At 54.6% G+C, this 19,525-nt stretch overlaps 1 protein-coding gene across 1 annotated transcript in view; it reads right to left on the bottom strand.

The window, feature by feature from the left end:
* LOC140429213 (uncharacterized) overlaps nucleotides 1-19,525 on the bottom strand; it is a 156,706-nt gene that overhangs the window by 9,888 nt on the left and 127,293 nt on the right. Inside the window, exons 10-11 of the mRNA XM_072515933.1 lie at nucleotides 11,027-11,599; nucleotides 10,732-10,878 (exon numbers count right to left, since the gene is read on the bottom strand). Of these exons, the coding sequence (XP_072372034.1) occupies nucleotides 10,732-10,878; nucleotides 11,027-11,599 (720 nt within the window). The remainder of the gene's footprint in view (nucleotides 1-10,731; nucleotides 10,879-11,026; nucleotides 11,600-19,525) is intronic.

The raw sequence follows: 19,525 nt of genomic DNA, 5'->3' as shown, positions 1-19,525 counted from the left end.
TTAGGAATGTTCCACGGGTGGGTGATGGATGGGGATGAGGGAAGAGATCTGATGGGGAGACTGAGAGAATGTGGGCGCCGGTGTTGGAGGGAGGGGAGGCCCGGGGATGGGGAAAATTGGGATAAGGCCGCAACAGGAGCTGCGCCAGAGGGGGCGGGGCTCGCTCAGGAAAGCACGGGCTTTTTCCCACGCTAGGGAAGGACGGAGGGGGGGGGGGGTTGGAGGAGCGCACACTGATTGCTGGGGAGGAGGAGGAGGGGGGATTCCCACACGGGGGGGGGGGGGGGTCAATGGGATGGCGTGGGAGGCCGGGGTCAGCAGGTGTCAGCTGACTTACAGGAGTGTTATGGGGGAGCAAAAGGGCTAGATATGGATCTAGCAGGTGGAGGGGGAAGGGGGGGGGGGGGGAATAGGGTTGCTGCTGCATTGGCCGAGGGGGAACTGGAAACGGAAGAGGTGGTCGGGGCGGGGGTCCCCCGTCCGGGGGACTGGAGGGTGCGGGAAGCGCGGGCATGGGACTGGCCTAGAAAAGGAGGTGGCTAGTCGGCAGGGGGGGAGGGGGTGGGAAGCCCCCCAATCCGGCTGATAACGTGGAATGTGAGGGGCCTGAATAGGCCGGTTAAGAGGGCCCGAGTGTTCGTGCACCTAAAAGGACTGAAGGCAGATGTGGTCACGCTTCAGGAGACACATTTGAAGGTGGCAGGCCAGGTCAGGTTAAGAAAGGGATGTGTAGGACAGGTATTCCATTCGGGGCTGGATGCGAAGAACAGAGGGGTGGCAATACTGGTGGGGAAGCGGGTGTCGTTTGAGGCTAAGAATATTGTAGTGGACAATGGAGGTCGATACGTGATGGTGAGCGGTAGGCTGCAGGGGGAGTGGGTGGTATTGGTAAGCGTATATGCCCCGAACTGGGACGATGCTGGATTTATGAAGCGTATGTTGGGGCGCATTCCGGACCTGGAGGTAGGAAGCTTGATAATGGGAGGGGGGGGGGGGGGGATTTCAACACGGTGTTGGACACAGCATTAGATCGTTCCAGATCTAGGACGGGGAAGAGGCCGGCTGCGGCCAAGGTGCTTAGGGGGTTTATGGACCAGATGGGGGGGGGGGAGTAGATCCGTGGAGATTTGCTAGGCCCCTGGCCAGGGAATTTTCTTTTTTTTCCCACGTACACAAAGCCTACTCCCGGATAGATTTTTTTGTTTTGAGCAGGGCGCTGATCCCGAAAGTGGAGGGAACGGAGTACTCGGCCATAGCCATCTCAGACCACGCCCCGCACTGGGTGGAGCTGGAGTTGGGAGAGGAGAGGGACCAACGCCCGCTGTGGGATTACTGGCGGATGAGGAGGTGTGCGGGAGGGTACGGGGGTGCACTGAAAGGTATTTGGAGGCCAACGACAACGGGGAGGTGCAGGTGGGGGTAGTATGGGAGGCGCTGAAGGCGGTGGTCAGGGGAGAGTTAATCTCCATCAGGGCTCACAGGGAGAAGAGAGAGGGCAGGGAAAGGGAGAGGTTAGTGGGGGAGATCCTAAGCGTGAACAGGAGATATGCACAGGCCCCTGAAGAGGGACTACTTAGGGAGCGGCGAAGTCACCAGACGGAATTCGACCTGTTGACCACAGCGAAGGCAGAGGCACAGTGGAGGAAAGCACGGGGGGCGACGTACGAGTATGGGGAGAAGGCGAGCCGGATGCTGGCACACCAGCTCCGTAAGAGGATGGCAGCGAGGGAGATAGGTGGGGTCAAGGATGGGAGGGGAACTACGGTGCGGAGTGCGGTGAAAGTAAATGAGGCATTTAAGACCTTTTATGAGGAGCTTCCCTCAGCGGAGGAAGAGGGGATGCGATAATTTCTGGATCAACTGAGGTTCCCGAGGGTGGAGGAGCAGGAGGTGGCTGGTTTGGGGGCGCCAATTGGGTTGGAGGAGCTGATTAAAGGACTGGGGAGCATGCAGGCGGGGAAGGCCCCGGGGCTAGATAGGTTCCCGGTTGAGTTTTACAGGAAGTATATAGAACATAGAACATTACAGCACAGTACAGGCACTTCGGCCCTCGATGTTGCGCCGACCTGTGAAACCACTCTGAAGCCCATCTACACTATTCCCTTATCGTCCATATGTCTATCCAATGACCATGTATTCCCGTCAGGGGGCAGGGCAGGTGGATACAGTGGTTAAGAAGGCACATGGTATCCTTGCCCTTATTAGCCGAGGCACAGAGTTTAAGAGCAGGGAGGTTCTGCTGGAACTGTACAAAACATTGGCTAGGCCACAGCTAGAGTATTGTGTGCAGTTCTGGAATCCACATTCTAGGACGGATAGAACATAGAACATAGAACAATACAGCGCAGTACAGGCCCTTCGGCCCACGATGTTGCACCGAAACAAAAGCCATCTAACCTACACTATGCCATTATCATCCATATGTTTATCCAATAAACTTTGAAATGCCCTCAATGTTGGCGAGTTCACTACTGTAGCAGGTAGGGCATTCCACGGCCTCACTACTCTTTGCGTAAAGAACCTACCTCTGACCTCTGTCCTATATCTATTACCCCTCAGTTTAAAGTTATGTCCCCTCGTGCCAGCCATATCCATCCGCGGGAGAAGGCTCTCACTGTCCACCCTATCCAACCCCCTGATCATTTTGTATGCCTCTATTAAGTCTCCTCTTAACCTTCTTCTCTCCAACGAAAACAACCTCAAGTCCGTCAGCCTTTCCTCATAAGATTTTCCCTCCATACCAGGCAACATCCTGGTAAATCTCCTCTGCACCCGCTCCAAAGCCTCCACGTCCTTCCTATAATGCGGTGACCAGAACTGTACGCAATACTCCAAATGCGGCCGGACCAGAGTTCTGTACAGCTGCAACATGACCTCCCGACTCCGGAACTCAATCCCTCTACCAATAAAGGCCAACACTCCATAGGCCTTCTTCACAACCCTATCAACCTGGGTGGCAACTTTCAGGGATCTATGTACATGGACACCTAGATCCCTCTGCTCAGCCACACTTTCAAGAAGTTTACCATTAGCCAAATATTCCGCATTCCTGTTATTCCTTCCAAAGTGAATCACCTCACACTTCTCTACATTAAACTCCATTTGCCACCTCTCAGCCCAGCTCTGCAGCTTATCTATATCCCTCTGTAACCTGCTACATCCTTCCACACTATCGACAACACCACCGACTTTAGTATCGTCTGCAAATTTACTCACCCACCCTTCTGCGCCTTCCTCTAGGTCATTGATAAAAATGACAAACAGCAACGGCCCCAGAACAGATCCTTGTGGTACTCCACTTGTGACTGTACTCCATTCTGAACAGTATGCAGACCTGTTAGCCCCGTTGCTAGTCAGGACTTTCAATGAGGCAAGAGAGGGGGGACCCTGCCCCCGACAATGTTCGGGGCGATGATCTCTCTGATCCTGAAGCGGGACAAGGACCCACTGCAATGTGGGTCGTATAGGCCGATTTCCCTCCTTAATGTGGATGCTAAGTTGCTGGCTACGAGGATTGAGGACAGTGATTGGGGAGGGGTTTATCAGTTGGGTCAAGCTCCTATATAGAGCCCCGGTGGAGAGTGTGGTTACGAATCTGCGGAGGTCGGAGTATTTTCGGCTGTATCGAGGGACGAGGCAGGGGTGCCCCCTGTCCTCCCTGCTGTTTGCATTAGCAATTGAGCCTTTGGCCATGGCATTAAGGGAGTCCAGGAAATGGAGGGGGGTGGTCCGAGGGGGAGAGGAGCATCGGGTGTCGCTGTATGCGGACCTGTTGCTGTATGTGGCAGATCCAGTGGAGGGGATGGTGGAGGTCATGCAGATCCTAAGGGAGTTTGGGGACTTCTCGGGATATAAGCTCAATGTAGGGAAAAGTGAGCTCTTCGTGGTGCATCCAGGGGACCAGGGAAGAGGGATAGACTACCTACCGTTGAGGAGGGCGGAAAGGAGCTTTCGGTACTTGGGGATCCAGGTAGCTAGGAGTTGGGGGGCCCTGCACAAACTTAATTTGACGCGGCTGGTGGAGCAGATGGAGGAGGACTTCAAACGATGGGATGTGTTGCCACTCTCGCTAGCGGGCAGGGTACAGTCGATTAAAATGATGGTCCTCCCGAGGTTTCTTTTTGTGTTCCAGTGCGTTCCTATTATGATTACCACGGTCTTTTTTAAGCGGGTGGGTAGGAGCATCATGGGTATTGTGTGGGCAAACAAGACCCCGAGGGTAAGGAGGGGGTTCCTGGAGCGTAGTAGGGACAGAGGGCTGGCGCTACCGAATCTGGGTGGCTATTATTGGGCAGCCAATGTGGCGATGATCCGTAAGTGGGTAATAGAGGGAGAGGGGGCGGCATGGAAGAGGTTGGAGATGGCGTCCTGCAAAGGAACGAGCCCGAGGGCGCTGGTGACGGCACCGCTGCCGCTCTCGCCGACAAGGTACACCACGAGTCCGGTGGTGGTGGCAACGCTAAAGATCTGGGGGCAGTGGAGACGACACAGGGGTGAGATGGGAGCCTCGGTGTGGTCCCCGATCAGGGATAACCATCGGTTTGTCCCAGGAAGAATGGACGGGGGGTTCCAGAGCTGGCATCGGGCAGGGATCAGAAGGATGGGGGACCTGTTTATAGATGGGACGTTTGCGAGCCTAGGGGCGCTGGAGGAGAAGTTTAGGTTACCCCCGGGAAATGCGTTCAGGTACATGCAAGTGAGGGCATTTGTGAGGCGGCAGGTGAGGGAATTCCCGTTTCTCCCGGCACAGGGGATTCAGGACAGGGTGATTTCGGGTATATGGGTCGGAGAAGGTAAGGTTGAGGGTGGATGAGGGTAAAACAGTTGATGTGGTGCATATGGATTTCAGTAAAGCGTTTGATAAGGTTCCCCATGGTAGGCTACTGCAGAAAATACGGAGGCATGGGATTCAGGGTGATTTAGCAGTTTGGATCAGAAATTGGCTAGCTGGAAGAAGACAAAGGGTGGTGGTTGATGGGAAATGTTCAGACTGGAGTCCAGTTACTAGTGGTGTACCACAAGGATCTGTTTTGGGGCAACTGCTGTTTTGACTTTTTTATAAATGGCCTGGAGGAGGGCGTAGAAGGATGGGTGAGTAAATTTGCAGATGGCACTAAAGTCGGTGGAGTTGTGGACAGTGCGGAAGGATGTTACAAGTTACAGAGGGACATAGATAAGCTGCAGCGCTGGGCTGAGAGGTGGCAAATGGAGTTTAATGCAGAAAAGTGTGAGGTGATTCATTTTGGAAGGAATAACAGGAAGACAGAGTACTGGGCTAATGGTAAGGTTCTTGGCAGTGTGGATGAGCAGAGAGATCTCGGTGTCCATGTACATAGATCTCTGAAAGTTGCCACCCAGGTTGAGAGGGCTGTTAAGAAGGCGTACGGTGTGTTAGCTTTTATTGGTAGAGGGATTGAGTTTAGGAGCCATGAGGTCATGTTGCAGCTATACAACACTCTGGTGCGGCCGCATTTGGAGTATTGCGTGCAATTCTGGTCGCCGCATTATAGGAAGGATGTGGAAGCATTGGAAAGGGTGCAGAGGAGATTTACCAGAATGCTGCCTGGTATGGAGGGAAGATCTTATGAGGAAAGGCTGAGGGACTTGAGGCTGTTTTCGTTAGAGAGAAGAAGGTTAAGAGGTGACTTAATTGAGGCATACAAGATGATCAGAGGATTGGATAGGGTGGACAGTGAGAGCCTTTTTCCTTGGATGGTGATGTCTAGCACGAGGGGACATAGCTTTAAATTGAGGGGAGATAGATATAAGACAGATGTCAGAGATAGGTTCTTTATTCAGAGAGTAGTAAGGGCGTGGAATGCCCTGCCTGCAACAGTAGTGGACTCGCCAACACTAAAGACATTCAAATGATCATTGGATAGACATATGGACAATAAGGGAATAGTGTAGATGGGCTTTAAAGTGGTTTCACAGGTCGGCGCAACATCGAGGGCCGAAGGGCCTGTACTGCGCTGTAATGTTCTATGTTCCGTTGATATATCAGGTAATGAAAGAAGAGGAGGCGGCTTCGGTAGAGGAGCTGAAGGGCAAGTGGAAGGAGGAGTTGGGGGTGGAGATTGAAGAGGGTCTGTGGGCTGATGCCCTGAGTAGGGTTAATTCCTCTTCCTCGTGTGCCAGGCTTAGCCTGATACAGTTGAGGTTATTCACAGAGTGTATATGACAGGGGCGAGGCTGAGTAGGTTCTTTGGGGTGGAGGACGGATGCGGGAGGTGCTCAGGAAGCCCGACGAATCATGCCCACATGTTCTGGTCGTGCCCGGCACTGGATGGGTTCTGGAGGGGTTTCGCAAGGACTATGTCCAAGGTGGTGAAAGTCCAGGTCAAACCAAGTTGGGGGCTGGCATTATTTGGGGTGGCGGACGAGCTGGGAGTGCAGGAGGCGAAAGAGGCCGGTATTCTGGCCTTTGCGTCCCTGGTAGCCCGGCGGAGGATCTTGCTATTATGGAAAGACGCGAAGCCCCCCAGTGTGGAAGCCTGGATAAATGACGTGGCAGAGTTCATCAAGCTGGAGAGGATAAAGTTTGCCTTGAGAGGGTCTGTGCAGGGATTCCGGAGGCGGTGGCAACCGTTCCTAGACTATCTCGCGGAGCGTTAGAATGAGGTCGGTCAGCAGCAGCAGCAACCCAGTGAGGGAGGGGGGGGTATATGGGTGGGCGGGGAAAGGGGTTTCCCGAGGGGCACTTGAAAAAGGAAAACCATAAACATATGGGAGAGTTAATATGTGCGGGAGGAACCCATTGTACAAGTTCTGTCTTATGTTGGATTGATTGGTTTATGTTTTGTTCTGTTCCTTTTCTTTTTCTTTTCTGTTATGGGGGGGGGGGGGGGTGTAATTGGTTGAAAATTTTTGTTGGAAAAACTTTGAATAAACATATTATTTAAAAAAAACACGGTGTTGGATCCGGCACTGGATCGCTCCAGGTCTAGGACGGGTAGGAAGCCGGCGGCGGTTAGAGGGGATTTATGGACCAAATGGGAGGGGTGGACCCTTGGAGATTTGCAAGGCCGGGGCTAGGGAATTTTCATTTCTCTCCTGTCCATAAGGCTTAGTCTCGAATCGACTTTTTCATTTTGAGTAGGGCGCTGATAGCGAGAGTAGAGGATACCAAGTATTCGGCAATAGCCATTTCGGACCACGCCCCGCATTGGGTGGACTTGGAGATGGGGGAGAGGGACCAGCGTCCGCTGTGGCGCTTGGAGGTGGGGCTGTTGGCGGACGAGGAGGTGAGCGAGCGGGTCCGAGGAAGTATAGAGAGGTACTTGGAGACCAACGACAACGGGAGGTCGAAGTGGGGATGGTATGGGAGGCACTGAAGGCGGTGGTGAAGTGAGAGCTGATCTCCATTAGGACCCACAGGAGTGGAGGGGGGGGGGGGGGGGGGGGGGGGGGGGGGGAGGAGGCTGGTGGGGGAGATGGTGAGGGTAGACAGGAGGTATGCGGAAGAGCCTGAGGAAGGATTGTTGAGGAAGAGGCACAGCCTCCAGGCCGAATTCGACCTGGTGACCACCAGGAAGGCGGAGGTGCAGTGGAGGAAGGCCCAGGGGGCGGTCTACGAGTATGGGGAAAAGGCAAGTCGGATGCTGGCGCATCAGCTTCGGAAGCGGGACGCAGCTCGGGAGATCGGGGAGTTAAGGACAGGGGAGGGAGCGTGGTGCGGAGTGGAGTTGGCATCAATGGGGTCTTCAGGGACTTCTACCGAGGAATTATACCGATCCGAGCCCCCACGGGAGGAGGGAGGGATGGGCCGTTTCCTGGACCAACTGAGGTTTCCAAAGGTGGAAAAGGGATCAGGTGGAAAAGGGACTGGTGGCGGGACGGGGGGCCCCGATTGGGCTGGAGGAGCTGATCAAAGGGATAGGAAGCATGCAGGCGGGGAAGGCACCGGGGCCGGATGGTTTCCCGGTTGAATTCTATGAAAAATATATGGACCTGTTGGGCCCACTGTTAGTTCGGACATTTAATGAGGCTAGGGTGGGGGGGGGGGGGACTTTACCCCCGACGATGTCCCGGGCACTGATCTCCTTGATCCTGAAGCGGGACAAGGTTCCCCTGCAATGTGGGTCTTACAAACCGATTTCCTTGCTAAATGTAGATGCCAAGGTGCTGGCGAAGGTCTTAGCCACGAGGATTGTGTGCCGCAGATCATCCATGAAGACCAGACGGGTTTGTGAAGGGGAGACAGTTGAACGCGAATGTGCGGAGGCTTTTGAACGTTATCATGATGCCAGCGAGGGAGGGGGAGGCGGAGATAGTGGTGGCGATGGACGCTGAGAAAGCCTTCGATAGTGTAGAGTGGGTGTACCTGTGGGAGGTGCTGAAGAGGTTCGGGTTTGGGGAGGGGTTTGTCAGGTGGGTTAGGCTGTTATATGAGGTCCCGATGCCGAGTGTGGCCACAAATAGGCGGAGCTCAAGTACTTTCGGTTGCACCGAGGGACGAGGCAGGGGTGTCCCTGTCCCCCCTGCTCTTCGCACTGGCGATTGAACCCCTGGCTATGGCACTGAGAGAGTCGAGGAACTGGAGGGGATTGGTGCGGGGTGGGGAGGAGCATAGGGTGTCGCTTTATGCGGACGACCTGCTACTGTATGTGGCGGACCCAGTGGGAGGAATGCCAGAGGTAATGAGGATCCTTAGGGAATTCGGAGACCTTTCGGGGTACAAGCTCAATATGGGGAAGAGCGAGCTGTTCGTAGTTCAGCTAGGGGTCCAGGAGAGGGGGATTGGCGAGCTCCCACTAAAAAGGGCGGAGAGGAGCTTCAGATATTTGGGGGTCCAGGTGACCAGGAGCTTGGGGGCCCTGCATAGGCTTAACTTTACAAGGCTGGTGGAGCAAATGAAGGAGGAGTTCAAGAGGTGGGATGCGTTGCCGCTGTCCTTGGCGGGTAGGGTGCAGTCAATCAAAATGACAGTGCTCCCAAGGTTTTTGTTCCTGTTCCAGTGCCTCCCCGTGTTTATCCCGAAGGCTTTTTTCAGGTGGGTTAACAGGAGTATAATGGGGTATGTGTGGGCCGCGAGGGACTGCGAGGGTGAGAAGGGTGTTCCTGGAGCGGAGTAGAGATAGAGGGGGGCTGGCGCTGGCCAAACTCTGTGGGTACTACTGGGCCGCCAATGCGACGATGGTGCACAAGTAGGTGATGGAGGGGGAGGGGGCTGCATGGAAGAGGCTGGAGACGGCGTCCTGTGTGGGTACAAATCTGGGGGCGCTGGCAATGGCGCTGCTGCCGCTCCCTCCAAGGAGGTATACCATGAGCCCGGTGGTGGTGGCGGCCCTCAAAATTTGGGGGCCAGTGGAGTCGGCATAGGGGGGAAGTTGGGGCCTCGGCGTGGACCCCATTACGGGGGAACCACCGGTTCGCCCCAGGAAGAACAGGTGGAGGGTTTTCGGGGTGGCACAGGGCAGGATACGAATGTTTGGGGACCTGTTTGTGGACGGGAAGTTCGCGAGCTTTGTGAGCTGGAGGAGATGTACGGGCTCCTCCCGGGGAACACCTTCAGGTACTTACAGGTAACGGCATTTGACAGACGGCAGGTGGTGGAATTCCTGCGGCTACTGCCACACACAGCACAGGACAGGGTGCTCTCGGGGGGGGGGGGGGGCGGGAAGAGAGATCTCGGAAACTTACCAGGTGATGCAGGAGGAGGAGGAGGCCTCGGTGGTGGAATTGAAAGGTAAGTGGGAGGAGGAGTTGGGAGAGGAGATCGAAGAGGGGACTTGGGCAGATGCCCTAGGGAGGGTGAACTCTTCCTCTTCGTGCGCGAGGCTCAGCCTCATACAGTTTAAGGTGCTGCACAGGGCACACATGACCGGGACAAGGATGAGCCGGTTCTTGGGGGGTGAGGACAGGTGTGTTAGGTGCTCAGGGAGCCCAGCAAATCACACCCATATGTCCTGGGCATGCCCAGCGCTGGAGGAATTTTGAAGGGCGTAGCGAGGACGGTGTCGAGGGTGGTAGGATCCAAGGTCAGACCGGGCTGGGGGCTTGCAATATTTGGGGTGGCAGAGGAGCCGGGAGTGCAGGAGGCGAAAGAGGCTGGAATTCTGGCCTTTGCGTCCCTGGTAGCCCGGCGAAGGATTCTCCTTCAGTGGAAAGATGCGAGGCCCCCAAGCGTGGAATCCTGGATCAGCGATATGGCAGGGTTCATTAAATTGGAGAGGGTGAAATTCGCCTTGAGAGGGTCGGTACAAGGGTTCTTTAGGCGGTGGCAACTGTTCTTAGACTTTCTGGCAGAACGATAGACATTGGTCAATGGCAGCAGCAGCTCGGGGGGGGGGGGGGGGGGGGGGGGGGTTTACTTTATTTTTGTTTATGTTATTTACACTGGAGTGTCTGAAGGGGTGTAGACACCTGTTGTGTGAAGTCGGGGTGTTAATGTTAATTTATGATTTATGTACGGGGGGTAGATGGGTTTAAGGGGTTGCTTTTTTAGATTGTGTTTTGTACTTCACGCTGTTGGGTTCTTTTTTCTTTCTCATTTTGTTATTGATATTTTATGAAAACCTTTAATAAAAATTATTTTTTTTAAAAAAGAGGTCCAGGAAGCAGGGCAGGGGTATGAAAGTTCAAAACTTGAGAACTGAAAAGTTCAAAACTTGAGAACTGAAGTTTACTTAAGCTGACTGATGATCAAAAAGTGTACATAAATGTAAATATTAGGTCCGAAACAAATAATTTTGTTCATTTTGATATGTATAGAAATTTGCATAAAGTCACCTTCTTGGAGATGGAGATCTGGAAAACCTTCTTTTTGGTGTCCTTGGCCGCCTTCTTGGTGACCTGGATCTCCTTCTGGGCGACCTGGACACTCGCCTGGGCGACCTGGACACTCGCCTGGGCGACCTGGACACTCGCCTGGGCGACCTGGACACCCGCCTGGGCGACCTGGACACCCGCCTGGGCGACCTGGACACCCGCCTGGGCGTCCTGGACACCCGCCTGGGCGACCTGGACACCCGCCTGGGCGACCCTGGACACGCGCCTGGGTGACCTGGACACGCGCCTGAGCGACCTGGACCTCCTCCTCGGTGACCTGGACCTCCTCCTCAGCGACCTGGACCTCCTCCTCAGCGACCTGGACCTCCTCCTCGGCGACCTGGATACGCGCCTGGGCGACCGGGACCTTCTCCTCGGCGACCTGGACCGCCTCCTCGGTGACCTGGACCGCCTCCTCGGAGATTTGGACCTCTTCCTTGGCGACCTGGACCTCTTCCTCGGCGACCTGGACCTCTTCCTCGGAGACCTAGACTTCTTCCTTGGAGACTTGGACATCTTCCTTGGCGACTTGGACATCTTCCTCGGAGACTTGGACATCTTCCTCGGAGACTTGGACATCTTCCTCGGAGACTTGGACATCTTCCTCGGAGACCTGGACTTCTTCCTCGGAGACCTGGACTTCTTCCTCGGAGACCTAGACTTCTTCCTCGGAGACCTGGACTTCTTCCTCGGAGACCTGGACTTCTTCCTCGGAGACCTGGACTTCTTCCTCGGAGACCTGGACTTCTTCCTCGGAGACCTGGACTTCTTCCTTGGTGACTTGGATCTTTTTCTTGATAAACTTCTGCTTTTCTTTGGATGTTTTTCTCTGTAAATAAAATGAACCATAATTTCACACCATGTTCACAACAGCTGATAGAAAATGACATTGAATGACAATAAATAAACCACACTGTCACCTGAGTGACAGCATCACCTGGGCCAGGAGGAGGAGTGTTCACGCCTGACCTCCAGAAGCGAGTGCATAAATTAGTCTGAAATTCCAGAGCTTTGAGGGAGTGTTGCACTTATAGAAGGGTAGTCCATCAGATGAGACATCTATCCATTAACAATGCAATAGCAATATCCAAAGAAATATTCCTTTCTTAGCCACCACCAAAAACAGCATAACTGGTCATTAAGCCAGTTCTGCTTTTGATATCTTCCTGTGTTAACTGGCTGTCATATTTTAAATAATAACAATTTGTGTTTGTATAACACATTTAACAGAGGAGTGGGATTTAGAGGATCTTAAATGAGGAAAATTCCAGAGTTTGGGATCCTGGCAACTGAAACTATGACAACCAATGATGGGGATAAAAGAAGGAATGCACAGGAGACTGAAGTCAGAGGAATGGAGAACCTGGGAATGTTGTAGAATGGAAGAGGTTATAGAGTTAGAGAGGAGTGAAGCTACAAGGGTTTTGAACAAAAGAATGAGAATTTTAAATTTGCAGTATTGCCTGACTGGGTGCCAATTTGGATTAGGGAGGAGAGGGATGATGGATGTGCAAGACTTGGTGCAGGATAGGATACAGATTGCAGAATTTTGGATAAGCTAAAATATAAGAAGGGGTGGAGGGGGGTGGCCTGCGAGGAGAGTAATAGAATACTATAGTCTCGAGATGGCAACTACATGAATGAAGCTTTTAGCAGCAAATGGGCTAATGTTAAACAGCTGGAAGTAGGCAGCTTTTTTTTTTTTAATAAAATTTTTATTAAAGGTTTTCATAAAATATCAATAACAAAATGAGAAAGAAAAAAGAACCCAACAGGGTTAAGTACAAAACACAATCTAAAAAAGCAACCCCCCCAAACCCCTCCCCCCCCCATACCTAAATAATAAATTCACATTAACACCCCGACTTAAGGCAACAGGTGTATACACCCCCTCAGACACTTCCAGTGTAAATAACATAAACAAAAATAAAGTAAACCCCCCCCCCCCCCACCACCCGAGCTGCTGCTGCCATTGACCAATGTCTATCGTTCTGCCAGAAAGTCGAAGAACAGTTGCCACCGCCTAAAGAACCCTTGTACCGACCCTCTCAAGGCAAATTTCACCCTCTCCAATTTAATGAACCCTGCCATATCGCTGATCCAGGATTTCACGCTTGGGGGCCTCGTATCTTTCCACTGAAGGAGAATCCTTCGCCGGGCTACCAGGGACGCAAAGGCCAGAATTCCGGCCTCTTTCGCCTCCTGCACTCCCGGTTCCTCTGCCACCCCAAATATTGCGAGCCCCCAGCCCGATTTGACCCTGGATCCGACCACCCCCGAAACCGTCCTCGCTACGCCCTTCCAAAATTCCTCCAGCGCTGGGCATGCCCAGAACATATGGGTGTGATTTGCTGGGCTCTCTGAGCACCTAACACACCTGTCCTCACACCCAAAGAACCTGCTCATCCTTGTCCCGGTCATGTGTGCCCTGTGCAGCACCTTAAACTGTGTGAGGCTGAGCCTCGCGCACAAAGAGGAAGAGTTCACCCACCCTAGGGCATCTGCCCACGTCCCCTCTTCGATCTCCTCTCCCAACTCCTCCTCCCACTTACCTTTCAACTCCACCACCGAGGCCTCCTCCTCCTGCATCACCTGGTAAGTTTCCGAGATCTCCCCCCCCCCCCCCGAGAGCACCCTGTCCTGTACTGTGTGTGGCAGTAGCCGTGAGAATTCCACCACCTGCCGTCTGGCAAACGCCCTTACCTGTAAGTACCTGAAGGTGTTCCCCGAGGGGAGCCCGTACTTCTCCTCCAGCTCACCTAAGCTCGCAAACTTCCCGTCCACAAACAGATCCCCCAACTTACGTATCCCTGCCCTGTGCCACCCCGAAAACCCTCCACCTGTTCTACCTAGGGCGAACCGGTGGTTTCCCCCGTAATGGGGTCCACGCCAAGGCCCTAACTTCCCCCCATGCCGCCTCCACTGCCCCCAAATTTTGAGGGCCGCCACCACCACCGGGCTCGTGGTATACCTCCTTGGAGGGAGCGGCAGCGGCGCCGCTGCCAGCGCCCCCAGACTCGTACCCACACAGGACGTCGTCTCCAGCCTCTTCCATGCAGCCCCCTCCCCCTCCATCACCCACTTGCGCACCATTGTCGCATTGGCGGCCCAGTAGTACCCACAGAGGTTGGGCAGCGCCAGCCCCCCCCCCCTATCTCTACTCCGCTCCAGGAACACCCTTCTCATCCTCGGAGTCCCTCGCGCCCACACAAACCCCATTATACTCCTGTTAACCCGCCTGAAAAAAGCCTTCGGGATAAACACGGGGAGGCACTGGAACAGGAACAAAAACCTTGGGAGCACCGTCATTTTGATTGACTGCACCCTACCCGCCAGGGACAGCGGCAACGCGTCCCACCTCTTGAACTCCTCCTCCATTTGCTCCACCAGCCTTGTAAAGTTAAGCCTATGCAGGGCCCCCCAGCTCCTGGCCGCCTGGGCCCCCAAATATCTGAAGCTCCTCTCCGCCCTTTTTAGCGGGAGCTCGCCAATCCCCCTCTCCTGGTCCCCTAGCTGAACTACGAACAGTTCGTTCTTCCCCATATTGAGCTTGTACCCCGAAAAGTCCCCGAATTCCCCAAGGATCCTCATTACCTCTGGCATTCCTCCCACCGGGTCCGCCACATACAGCAGCAGGTCGTCCGCATAAAGCGACACCCTATGCTCCTCCCCACCCCGCACCAACCCCCTCCAGTTCCTCGACTCTCTCAGTGCCATAGCCAGGGGTTCAATCGCCAGTGCGAAGAGCAGGGGGGACAGGGGACACCCCTGTCTGGTCCCTCGGTGCAACCGAAAGTACTCGGACCTCCTCCTATTTGTGGCCACACTCGCCATCGGGACCTCATACAACAGCCTAACCCACCTGACAAACCCCTCCCCAAACCCAAACCTCTTCAGCACCTCCCACAGGTACCCCCACTCTACCCTATCGAATGCTTTCTCAGCGTCCATCGCCACCACTATCTCCGCCTCCCCCTCCCTCACCGGCATCATGATAACGTTCAAAAGCCTCCGCACATTCGAGTTCAACTGTCTCCCCTTCACAAACCCCGTCTGGTCTTCATGGATGATCTGCGGCACACAATCCTCAATCCTCGTGGCTAAGACCTTCGCCAGCACCTTGGCATCTACATTTAGCAAGGAAATCGGTCTGTAAGACCCACATTACAGGGGATCCTTGTCCCGCTTCAGGATCAAGGAGATCAGTGCCCGGGACATCGTCGGGGGTAAAGCCTCCCCCTCCCTTGCCTCATTAAAGGTCCTAACTAACAGCGGGCCCAACAGGTCCATATATTTTTTATAGAACTCGACCGGGAAACCGTCTAGCCCCGGTGCCTTCCCCGCCTGCATGCTTCCTATCCCTTTGATCAGCTCCTCCAGCCCAATCGGGGCCCACAGTCCCGCCACCAGTTCCTCTTCCACCTTTGGAAACCTCAATTGGCCCAGGAAACGGCCCATCCCTCCCTCCTCCCATGGGGGCTCGGATCGGTACAATTCCTCGTAGAAGTCCCTGAAGACCCCATTGATGCCAACCCCACTCCGCACCACGCTCCCTCCCCTGTCCTTAACTCCCCCGATCTCCCTAGCTGCGCTCCGCTTCCGAAGCTGATGCGCCAGCATCCGGCTTGCCTTTTCCCCATACTCGTAGACCGCCCCCTGGGCCTTCCTCCACTGCACCTCCTCCTTCCTGGTGGTCACCAGGTCGAATTCGGCCTGGAGGCTGCACCTCTTCCTCAACAATCCTTCCTCAGGTTCTTCCGCATACCTCCTGTCTACCCTCACCATCTCCCCCACCAGCCTCTCCCTCTCCCCCTGCTCCCTCCGCTCCTTGTGGGCCCTGATGGAGATCAGCTCTCCCCTCACCACCGCCTTCAGTGCCTCCCATACCATCCTCACTCGGACCTCCCCGTTGTCGTTGGTCTCCAAGTACCTCTCTATACTTCCTCGGAACCGCTCGCTCACCTCCTCGTCCGCCAACAGCCCCACCTCCAAGCGCCACAGCGGCGCTGGTCCCTCTCCTCCCCCATCTCCAAGTCCACCCAATGCGGGGCGTGGTCCGAAATGGCTATTGCCGAATACTTGGTATCATCTACTCTCGCTATCAACGCCCTACTCAAAATGAAAAAGTCGATTCGAGAATAAGCCTTATGGACATGTGAGAAGAATGAAAATTCCCTCGCCCTCAGCCTTGCAAATCTCCAAGGGTCCACCCCTCCCATTTGGTCCATAAATCCCCTCTAACCGCCGCCGGCTTCCTACCCGTCCTAGACCTGGAGCGATCCAGTGCAGGATCCAACACCGTGTTAAAGTCTCCCCCCATTATCAGGCCCCCCACTTCCAAGTCTGGGATCCGACCCAACATACGCCGCATAAAACCCGCATCGTCCCAGTTCGGAGCATACACATTGACCAGTACCACCCTCTCTCCCTGCAACTTACCACTTACCATTATGTACCTACCGCCATTATCTGCCACAATGCTCGACGCCTCAAATAACACCTTCTTTCCCACCAAGATCGCCACCCCTCGATTTTTGGCATCTAGCCCCGAGTGAAACACCTGACCTACCCACCCTTTCCTCAGTCTTACTTGGTCTGCCACCTTCAGGTGTGTCTCCTGGAGCATAACCACATCCGCCTTGAGCCCCTTCAGGTGCACGAACACGCGGGCCCGCTTAACCGGCCCATTCAGTCTCCTTACATTCCAGGTTATCAGCCGGATCAGGGGGCTACCCGCCCCCCTCCCCCGCCGACTAGCCATGACCCCTCCTCGGCCAGCCACGCGCCCGCACCCCACACCCGGCCCGTTCCCCAGAGCGGCATACCCCCGTCTCGACCCACCCCACTCGCTCCAGCTCCTCCTTGATCTTAGCAGCAGCAACTCGATTCCCCCCCCCCCCGCCCCCCGTTGCACTTCCGCAAGTCAGCTGACTCCTGCTTACCCCGGCCACTCCCACCTCCCCTTCGAGTCCTCCCATTGTGTGGCACACCCTCCTCTCCCGCTCCCCATTCACAGGCTCTCTCCCTCTGTTCTGAGCGCGGGAAACAATCCTCGCTTCCCCGCCCCGGTCCCGCCCTCCCCCCAGTCTTCGGCGTGGGAAAAAATCCCGCGCTCTCCACCTACCAGGCCTCGCCACCAACCAAAACAGTGCCCAACCCGCCCCATCCACCCTCCCCAACCCGAAAGAGAAAAACACAGAGAAAAAGAAACCCAAAACAATGCAAAGGCCCCCCCCCCCCCCCCCCACCAAACCAAAAATAGGCATAACATATCCACCGCAGTCCCCAATCGCCCATCCCGACCCTCAGTCTGTGTCCAGCTTCTCGGCCTGAACAAAGGCCCACGCCTCCTCCGGAGACTCAAAATAATGGTGCCGCCATTTCTTGTGGAGCGCCTCGTGCGCCTCCACCTTTACCGCCAGGACTAAGATCTCGTCCTCATTGTCAGAGATCTTTTGTTGAGCCTCTCGGATCGCCACCCCCTGGGCCGTTTGTGTCTCCAGCAGCTTATCAATAGAAGCCTTCATCGGCTCTAGCAGGTCCGTTTTAAACTCTCTGAGGCAGCGCTGGATACCCTCCTGTTGCTCCTCCGCCCACTGCCTCCACGTTGCCTGGTCTCCGCCCGCCGCCATTTTGTCCTTCTTCCCTCCCTTCTTCTGGTCCACCACCACCTTTTTTGTCACCCCGCTCCTAGTTAAAGCCATATACTGACGGGGAGCTATTATTAACTCCTTCCCACACCGGGAAACGTCGAAAAAGTGCCCTTGGGGGCCCTGAAAAGAGCCCAAAAGTCAGTTTTTGCGAGAGCCGCTGAATGTGCGACATAGCTCCGCATAGCCGCAACCGGAAGTCTCGAGAGGGAATCCTTTTGGCAGTGTTCGCTTCACCAATCTGCCCCAAAATGTCTGTGGAAACTCCTGAAAAAGGACTAAGAGTCCATTCCAGACGGGAGCTGCCGACTGCGCGACCTACTCCTCCATGGCTGCCACCGGAAGCCTCGTCCCCGCTTCTTCAGTGGCCTTGGTGAGATCTTTTCACAGTTGTTCCCTCTGCTGTTAGAATTCACCTTGATAAAGGCCCTCAGGTCAGTTTGCAGCTTTAAGCTTGCCCTTCCCCCGCCTGCATGCTGGAAGAGGCCCTGTTTATCCTGTTGCAGCCAAGTCTTTTACTGTTTCTGCCGGGTCTGGTTGCCAGAAGACATAACATTCCTGGGGGATACTGTCAGGGGAATGTTGCCGTCTTCTCGCCACACCGAGAAATGTCAAACAAATGCCGTGGGGGTCCTGTAAAAGAGCCCAAAAGTCCGTTCCAAGCAGGGGCTACCGAATATGCGACCTAGCTCTGCATAGCCGCACCCGGAAGTCGAAGTAGGCAGCTTTGTGATACAGACAATATGGGGTCTGAAACTTGGTTCAGGTTGAATAAGACGCCACAGCTGGTATTTACAGTCATCTAAGAGAGGGATGTAATTGATGGCAAATATGCAATAGGGACTGAAGACAATGGCATTTGTATTTTCAATGTTTTGATGGAGGGAATTGTAGCTCATTCAAAACTATAAAATTAAGTATTTTGTGAAGTTTCAATGCCAATGCCGGCATCTCCATATCATGACTAGAGAAGTCGTATTAGACAAACTAATGTGGGCTCAAGGCAGAAACGTCCCCAGGCCCTGATGGCTTGCATCCTAGGATCCTAAAAGAAGTAGCTACAGAGATGGTGAATACATTGTTTGGCATGTCTACTGGCTACCAGTCTCGGCAAAAAACAGTTAAAGACCTGGCTACGGAATTGGAGGAGACCTGTGGCACAGCAACAATTGCACGAATGTCGGAGATGGAAGGATCGCCGTCAGTGGGAAAGTCCCGGATGGAGCAGCTGATGGCCTTTATCAAAGAAGATATTTCACCAGCAAAGGAAGGAGATGCATGGTGACTGGTCAAAGGCCATTGATGGACCGTGTAGAGAAGTGCCTCGAGGCACAAGGGGCGACGATACGCGAGGTGGAGAAGGTGGTGTCCGTCCAGAGCGACTGCATCGTGTCCCTGGAGGCGGAGGTACGGATCCTGGGGGACCTATTCAAGTCGCTGAGAGTGACGGTTGAAGAGCAGGAGAAAAGGTCCAGGCCCTGCGATTGTGGGTCTGCCAGAGGGTGTGGAAGGAACAAGCGCCACAAAATATGTGTTGAGGTGCTGGCCAGGCTGGTGGAGGAGAGGTTGCTGGACAAGGCCCCAGAGGTGGACAGGGCCAACATGTCTCTAAGGCAGAAGCCAAGGGTGGGGGAGCCGTCGCAAGCGGTAATTGTGCAGTTGTGCAAGTTTGTGCAAAAAGGAGAATATCCTGCGGTGGGCCAGGGCGAAGCGAAACTGTGAATGGAAGGGGAATCACGTCTGAATATACCAGGAAATTGATGCGGAGCTGGCGAAGAGGCGTGTTGGATTCCCCCCCTCCCCCCTTTTTGTGGTGTTTTATTTTTGGAGGGGGCAATTTGTGATCTTGGGTGGGTCTTTTTCTTTTCTGGTAAGGGGTGTGTATGATGGGGCCTGTGGGCGGGGTTGCTGACTGAGGGGCATTCATGTGGGTATGGGGGCAGTTTGCACAGGCTATGGAGGGGCTGGTGGGGGAGAAATGGAGGATGTGCTGGGGAGGCCTTCGAGCAAAGCAGCCAAGCTGGCAGGTAATGCTGGCGAAAGGAGGTGAGGTGGGGGAGGAGGTCGCGAAAGGTGGCCAGGCCGACCATCTTGGATGGGCACGG

The sequence above is a fragment of the Scyliorhinus torazame genome, chromosome 9 (genome assembly GCF_047496885.1).
Source record: "Scyliorhinus torazame isolate Kashiwa2021f chromosome 9, sScyTor2.1, whole genome shotgun sequence".
NCBI classification, from domain to species: Eukaryota; Metazoa; Chordata; class Chondrichthyes; order Carcharhiniformes; family Scyliorhinidae; genus Scyliorhinus; species Scyliorhinus torazame.
Note: the sequence above shows the minus strand (reverse complement) of the source record. Positions and strands in the feature narration are given on the sequence as shown.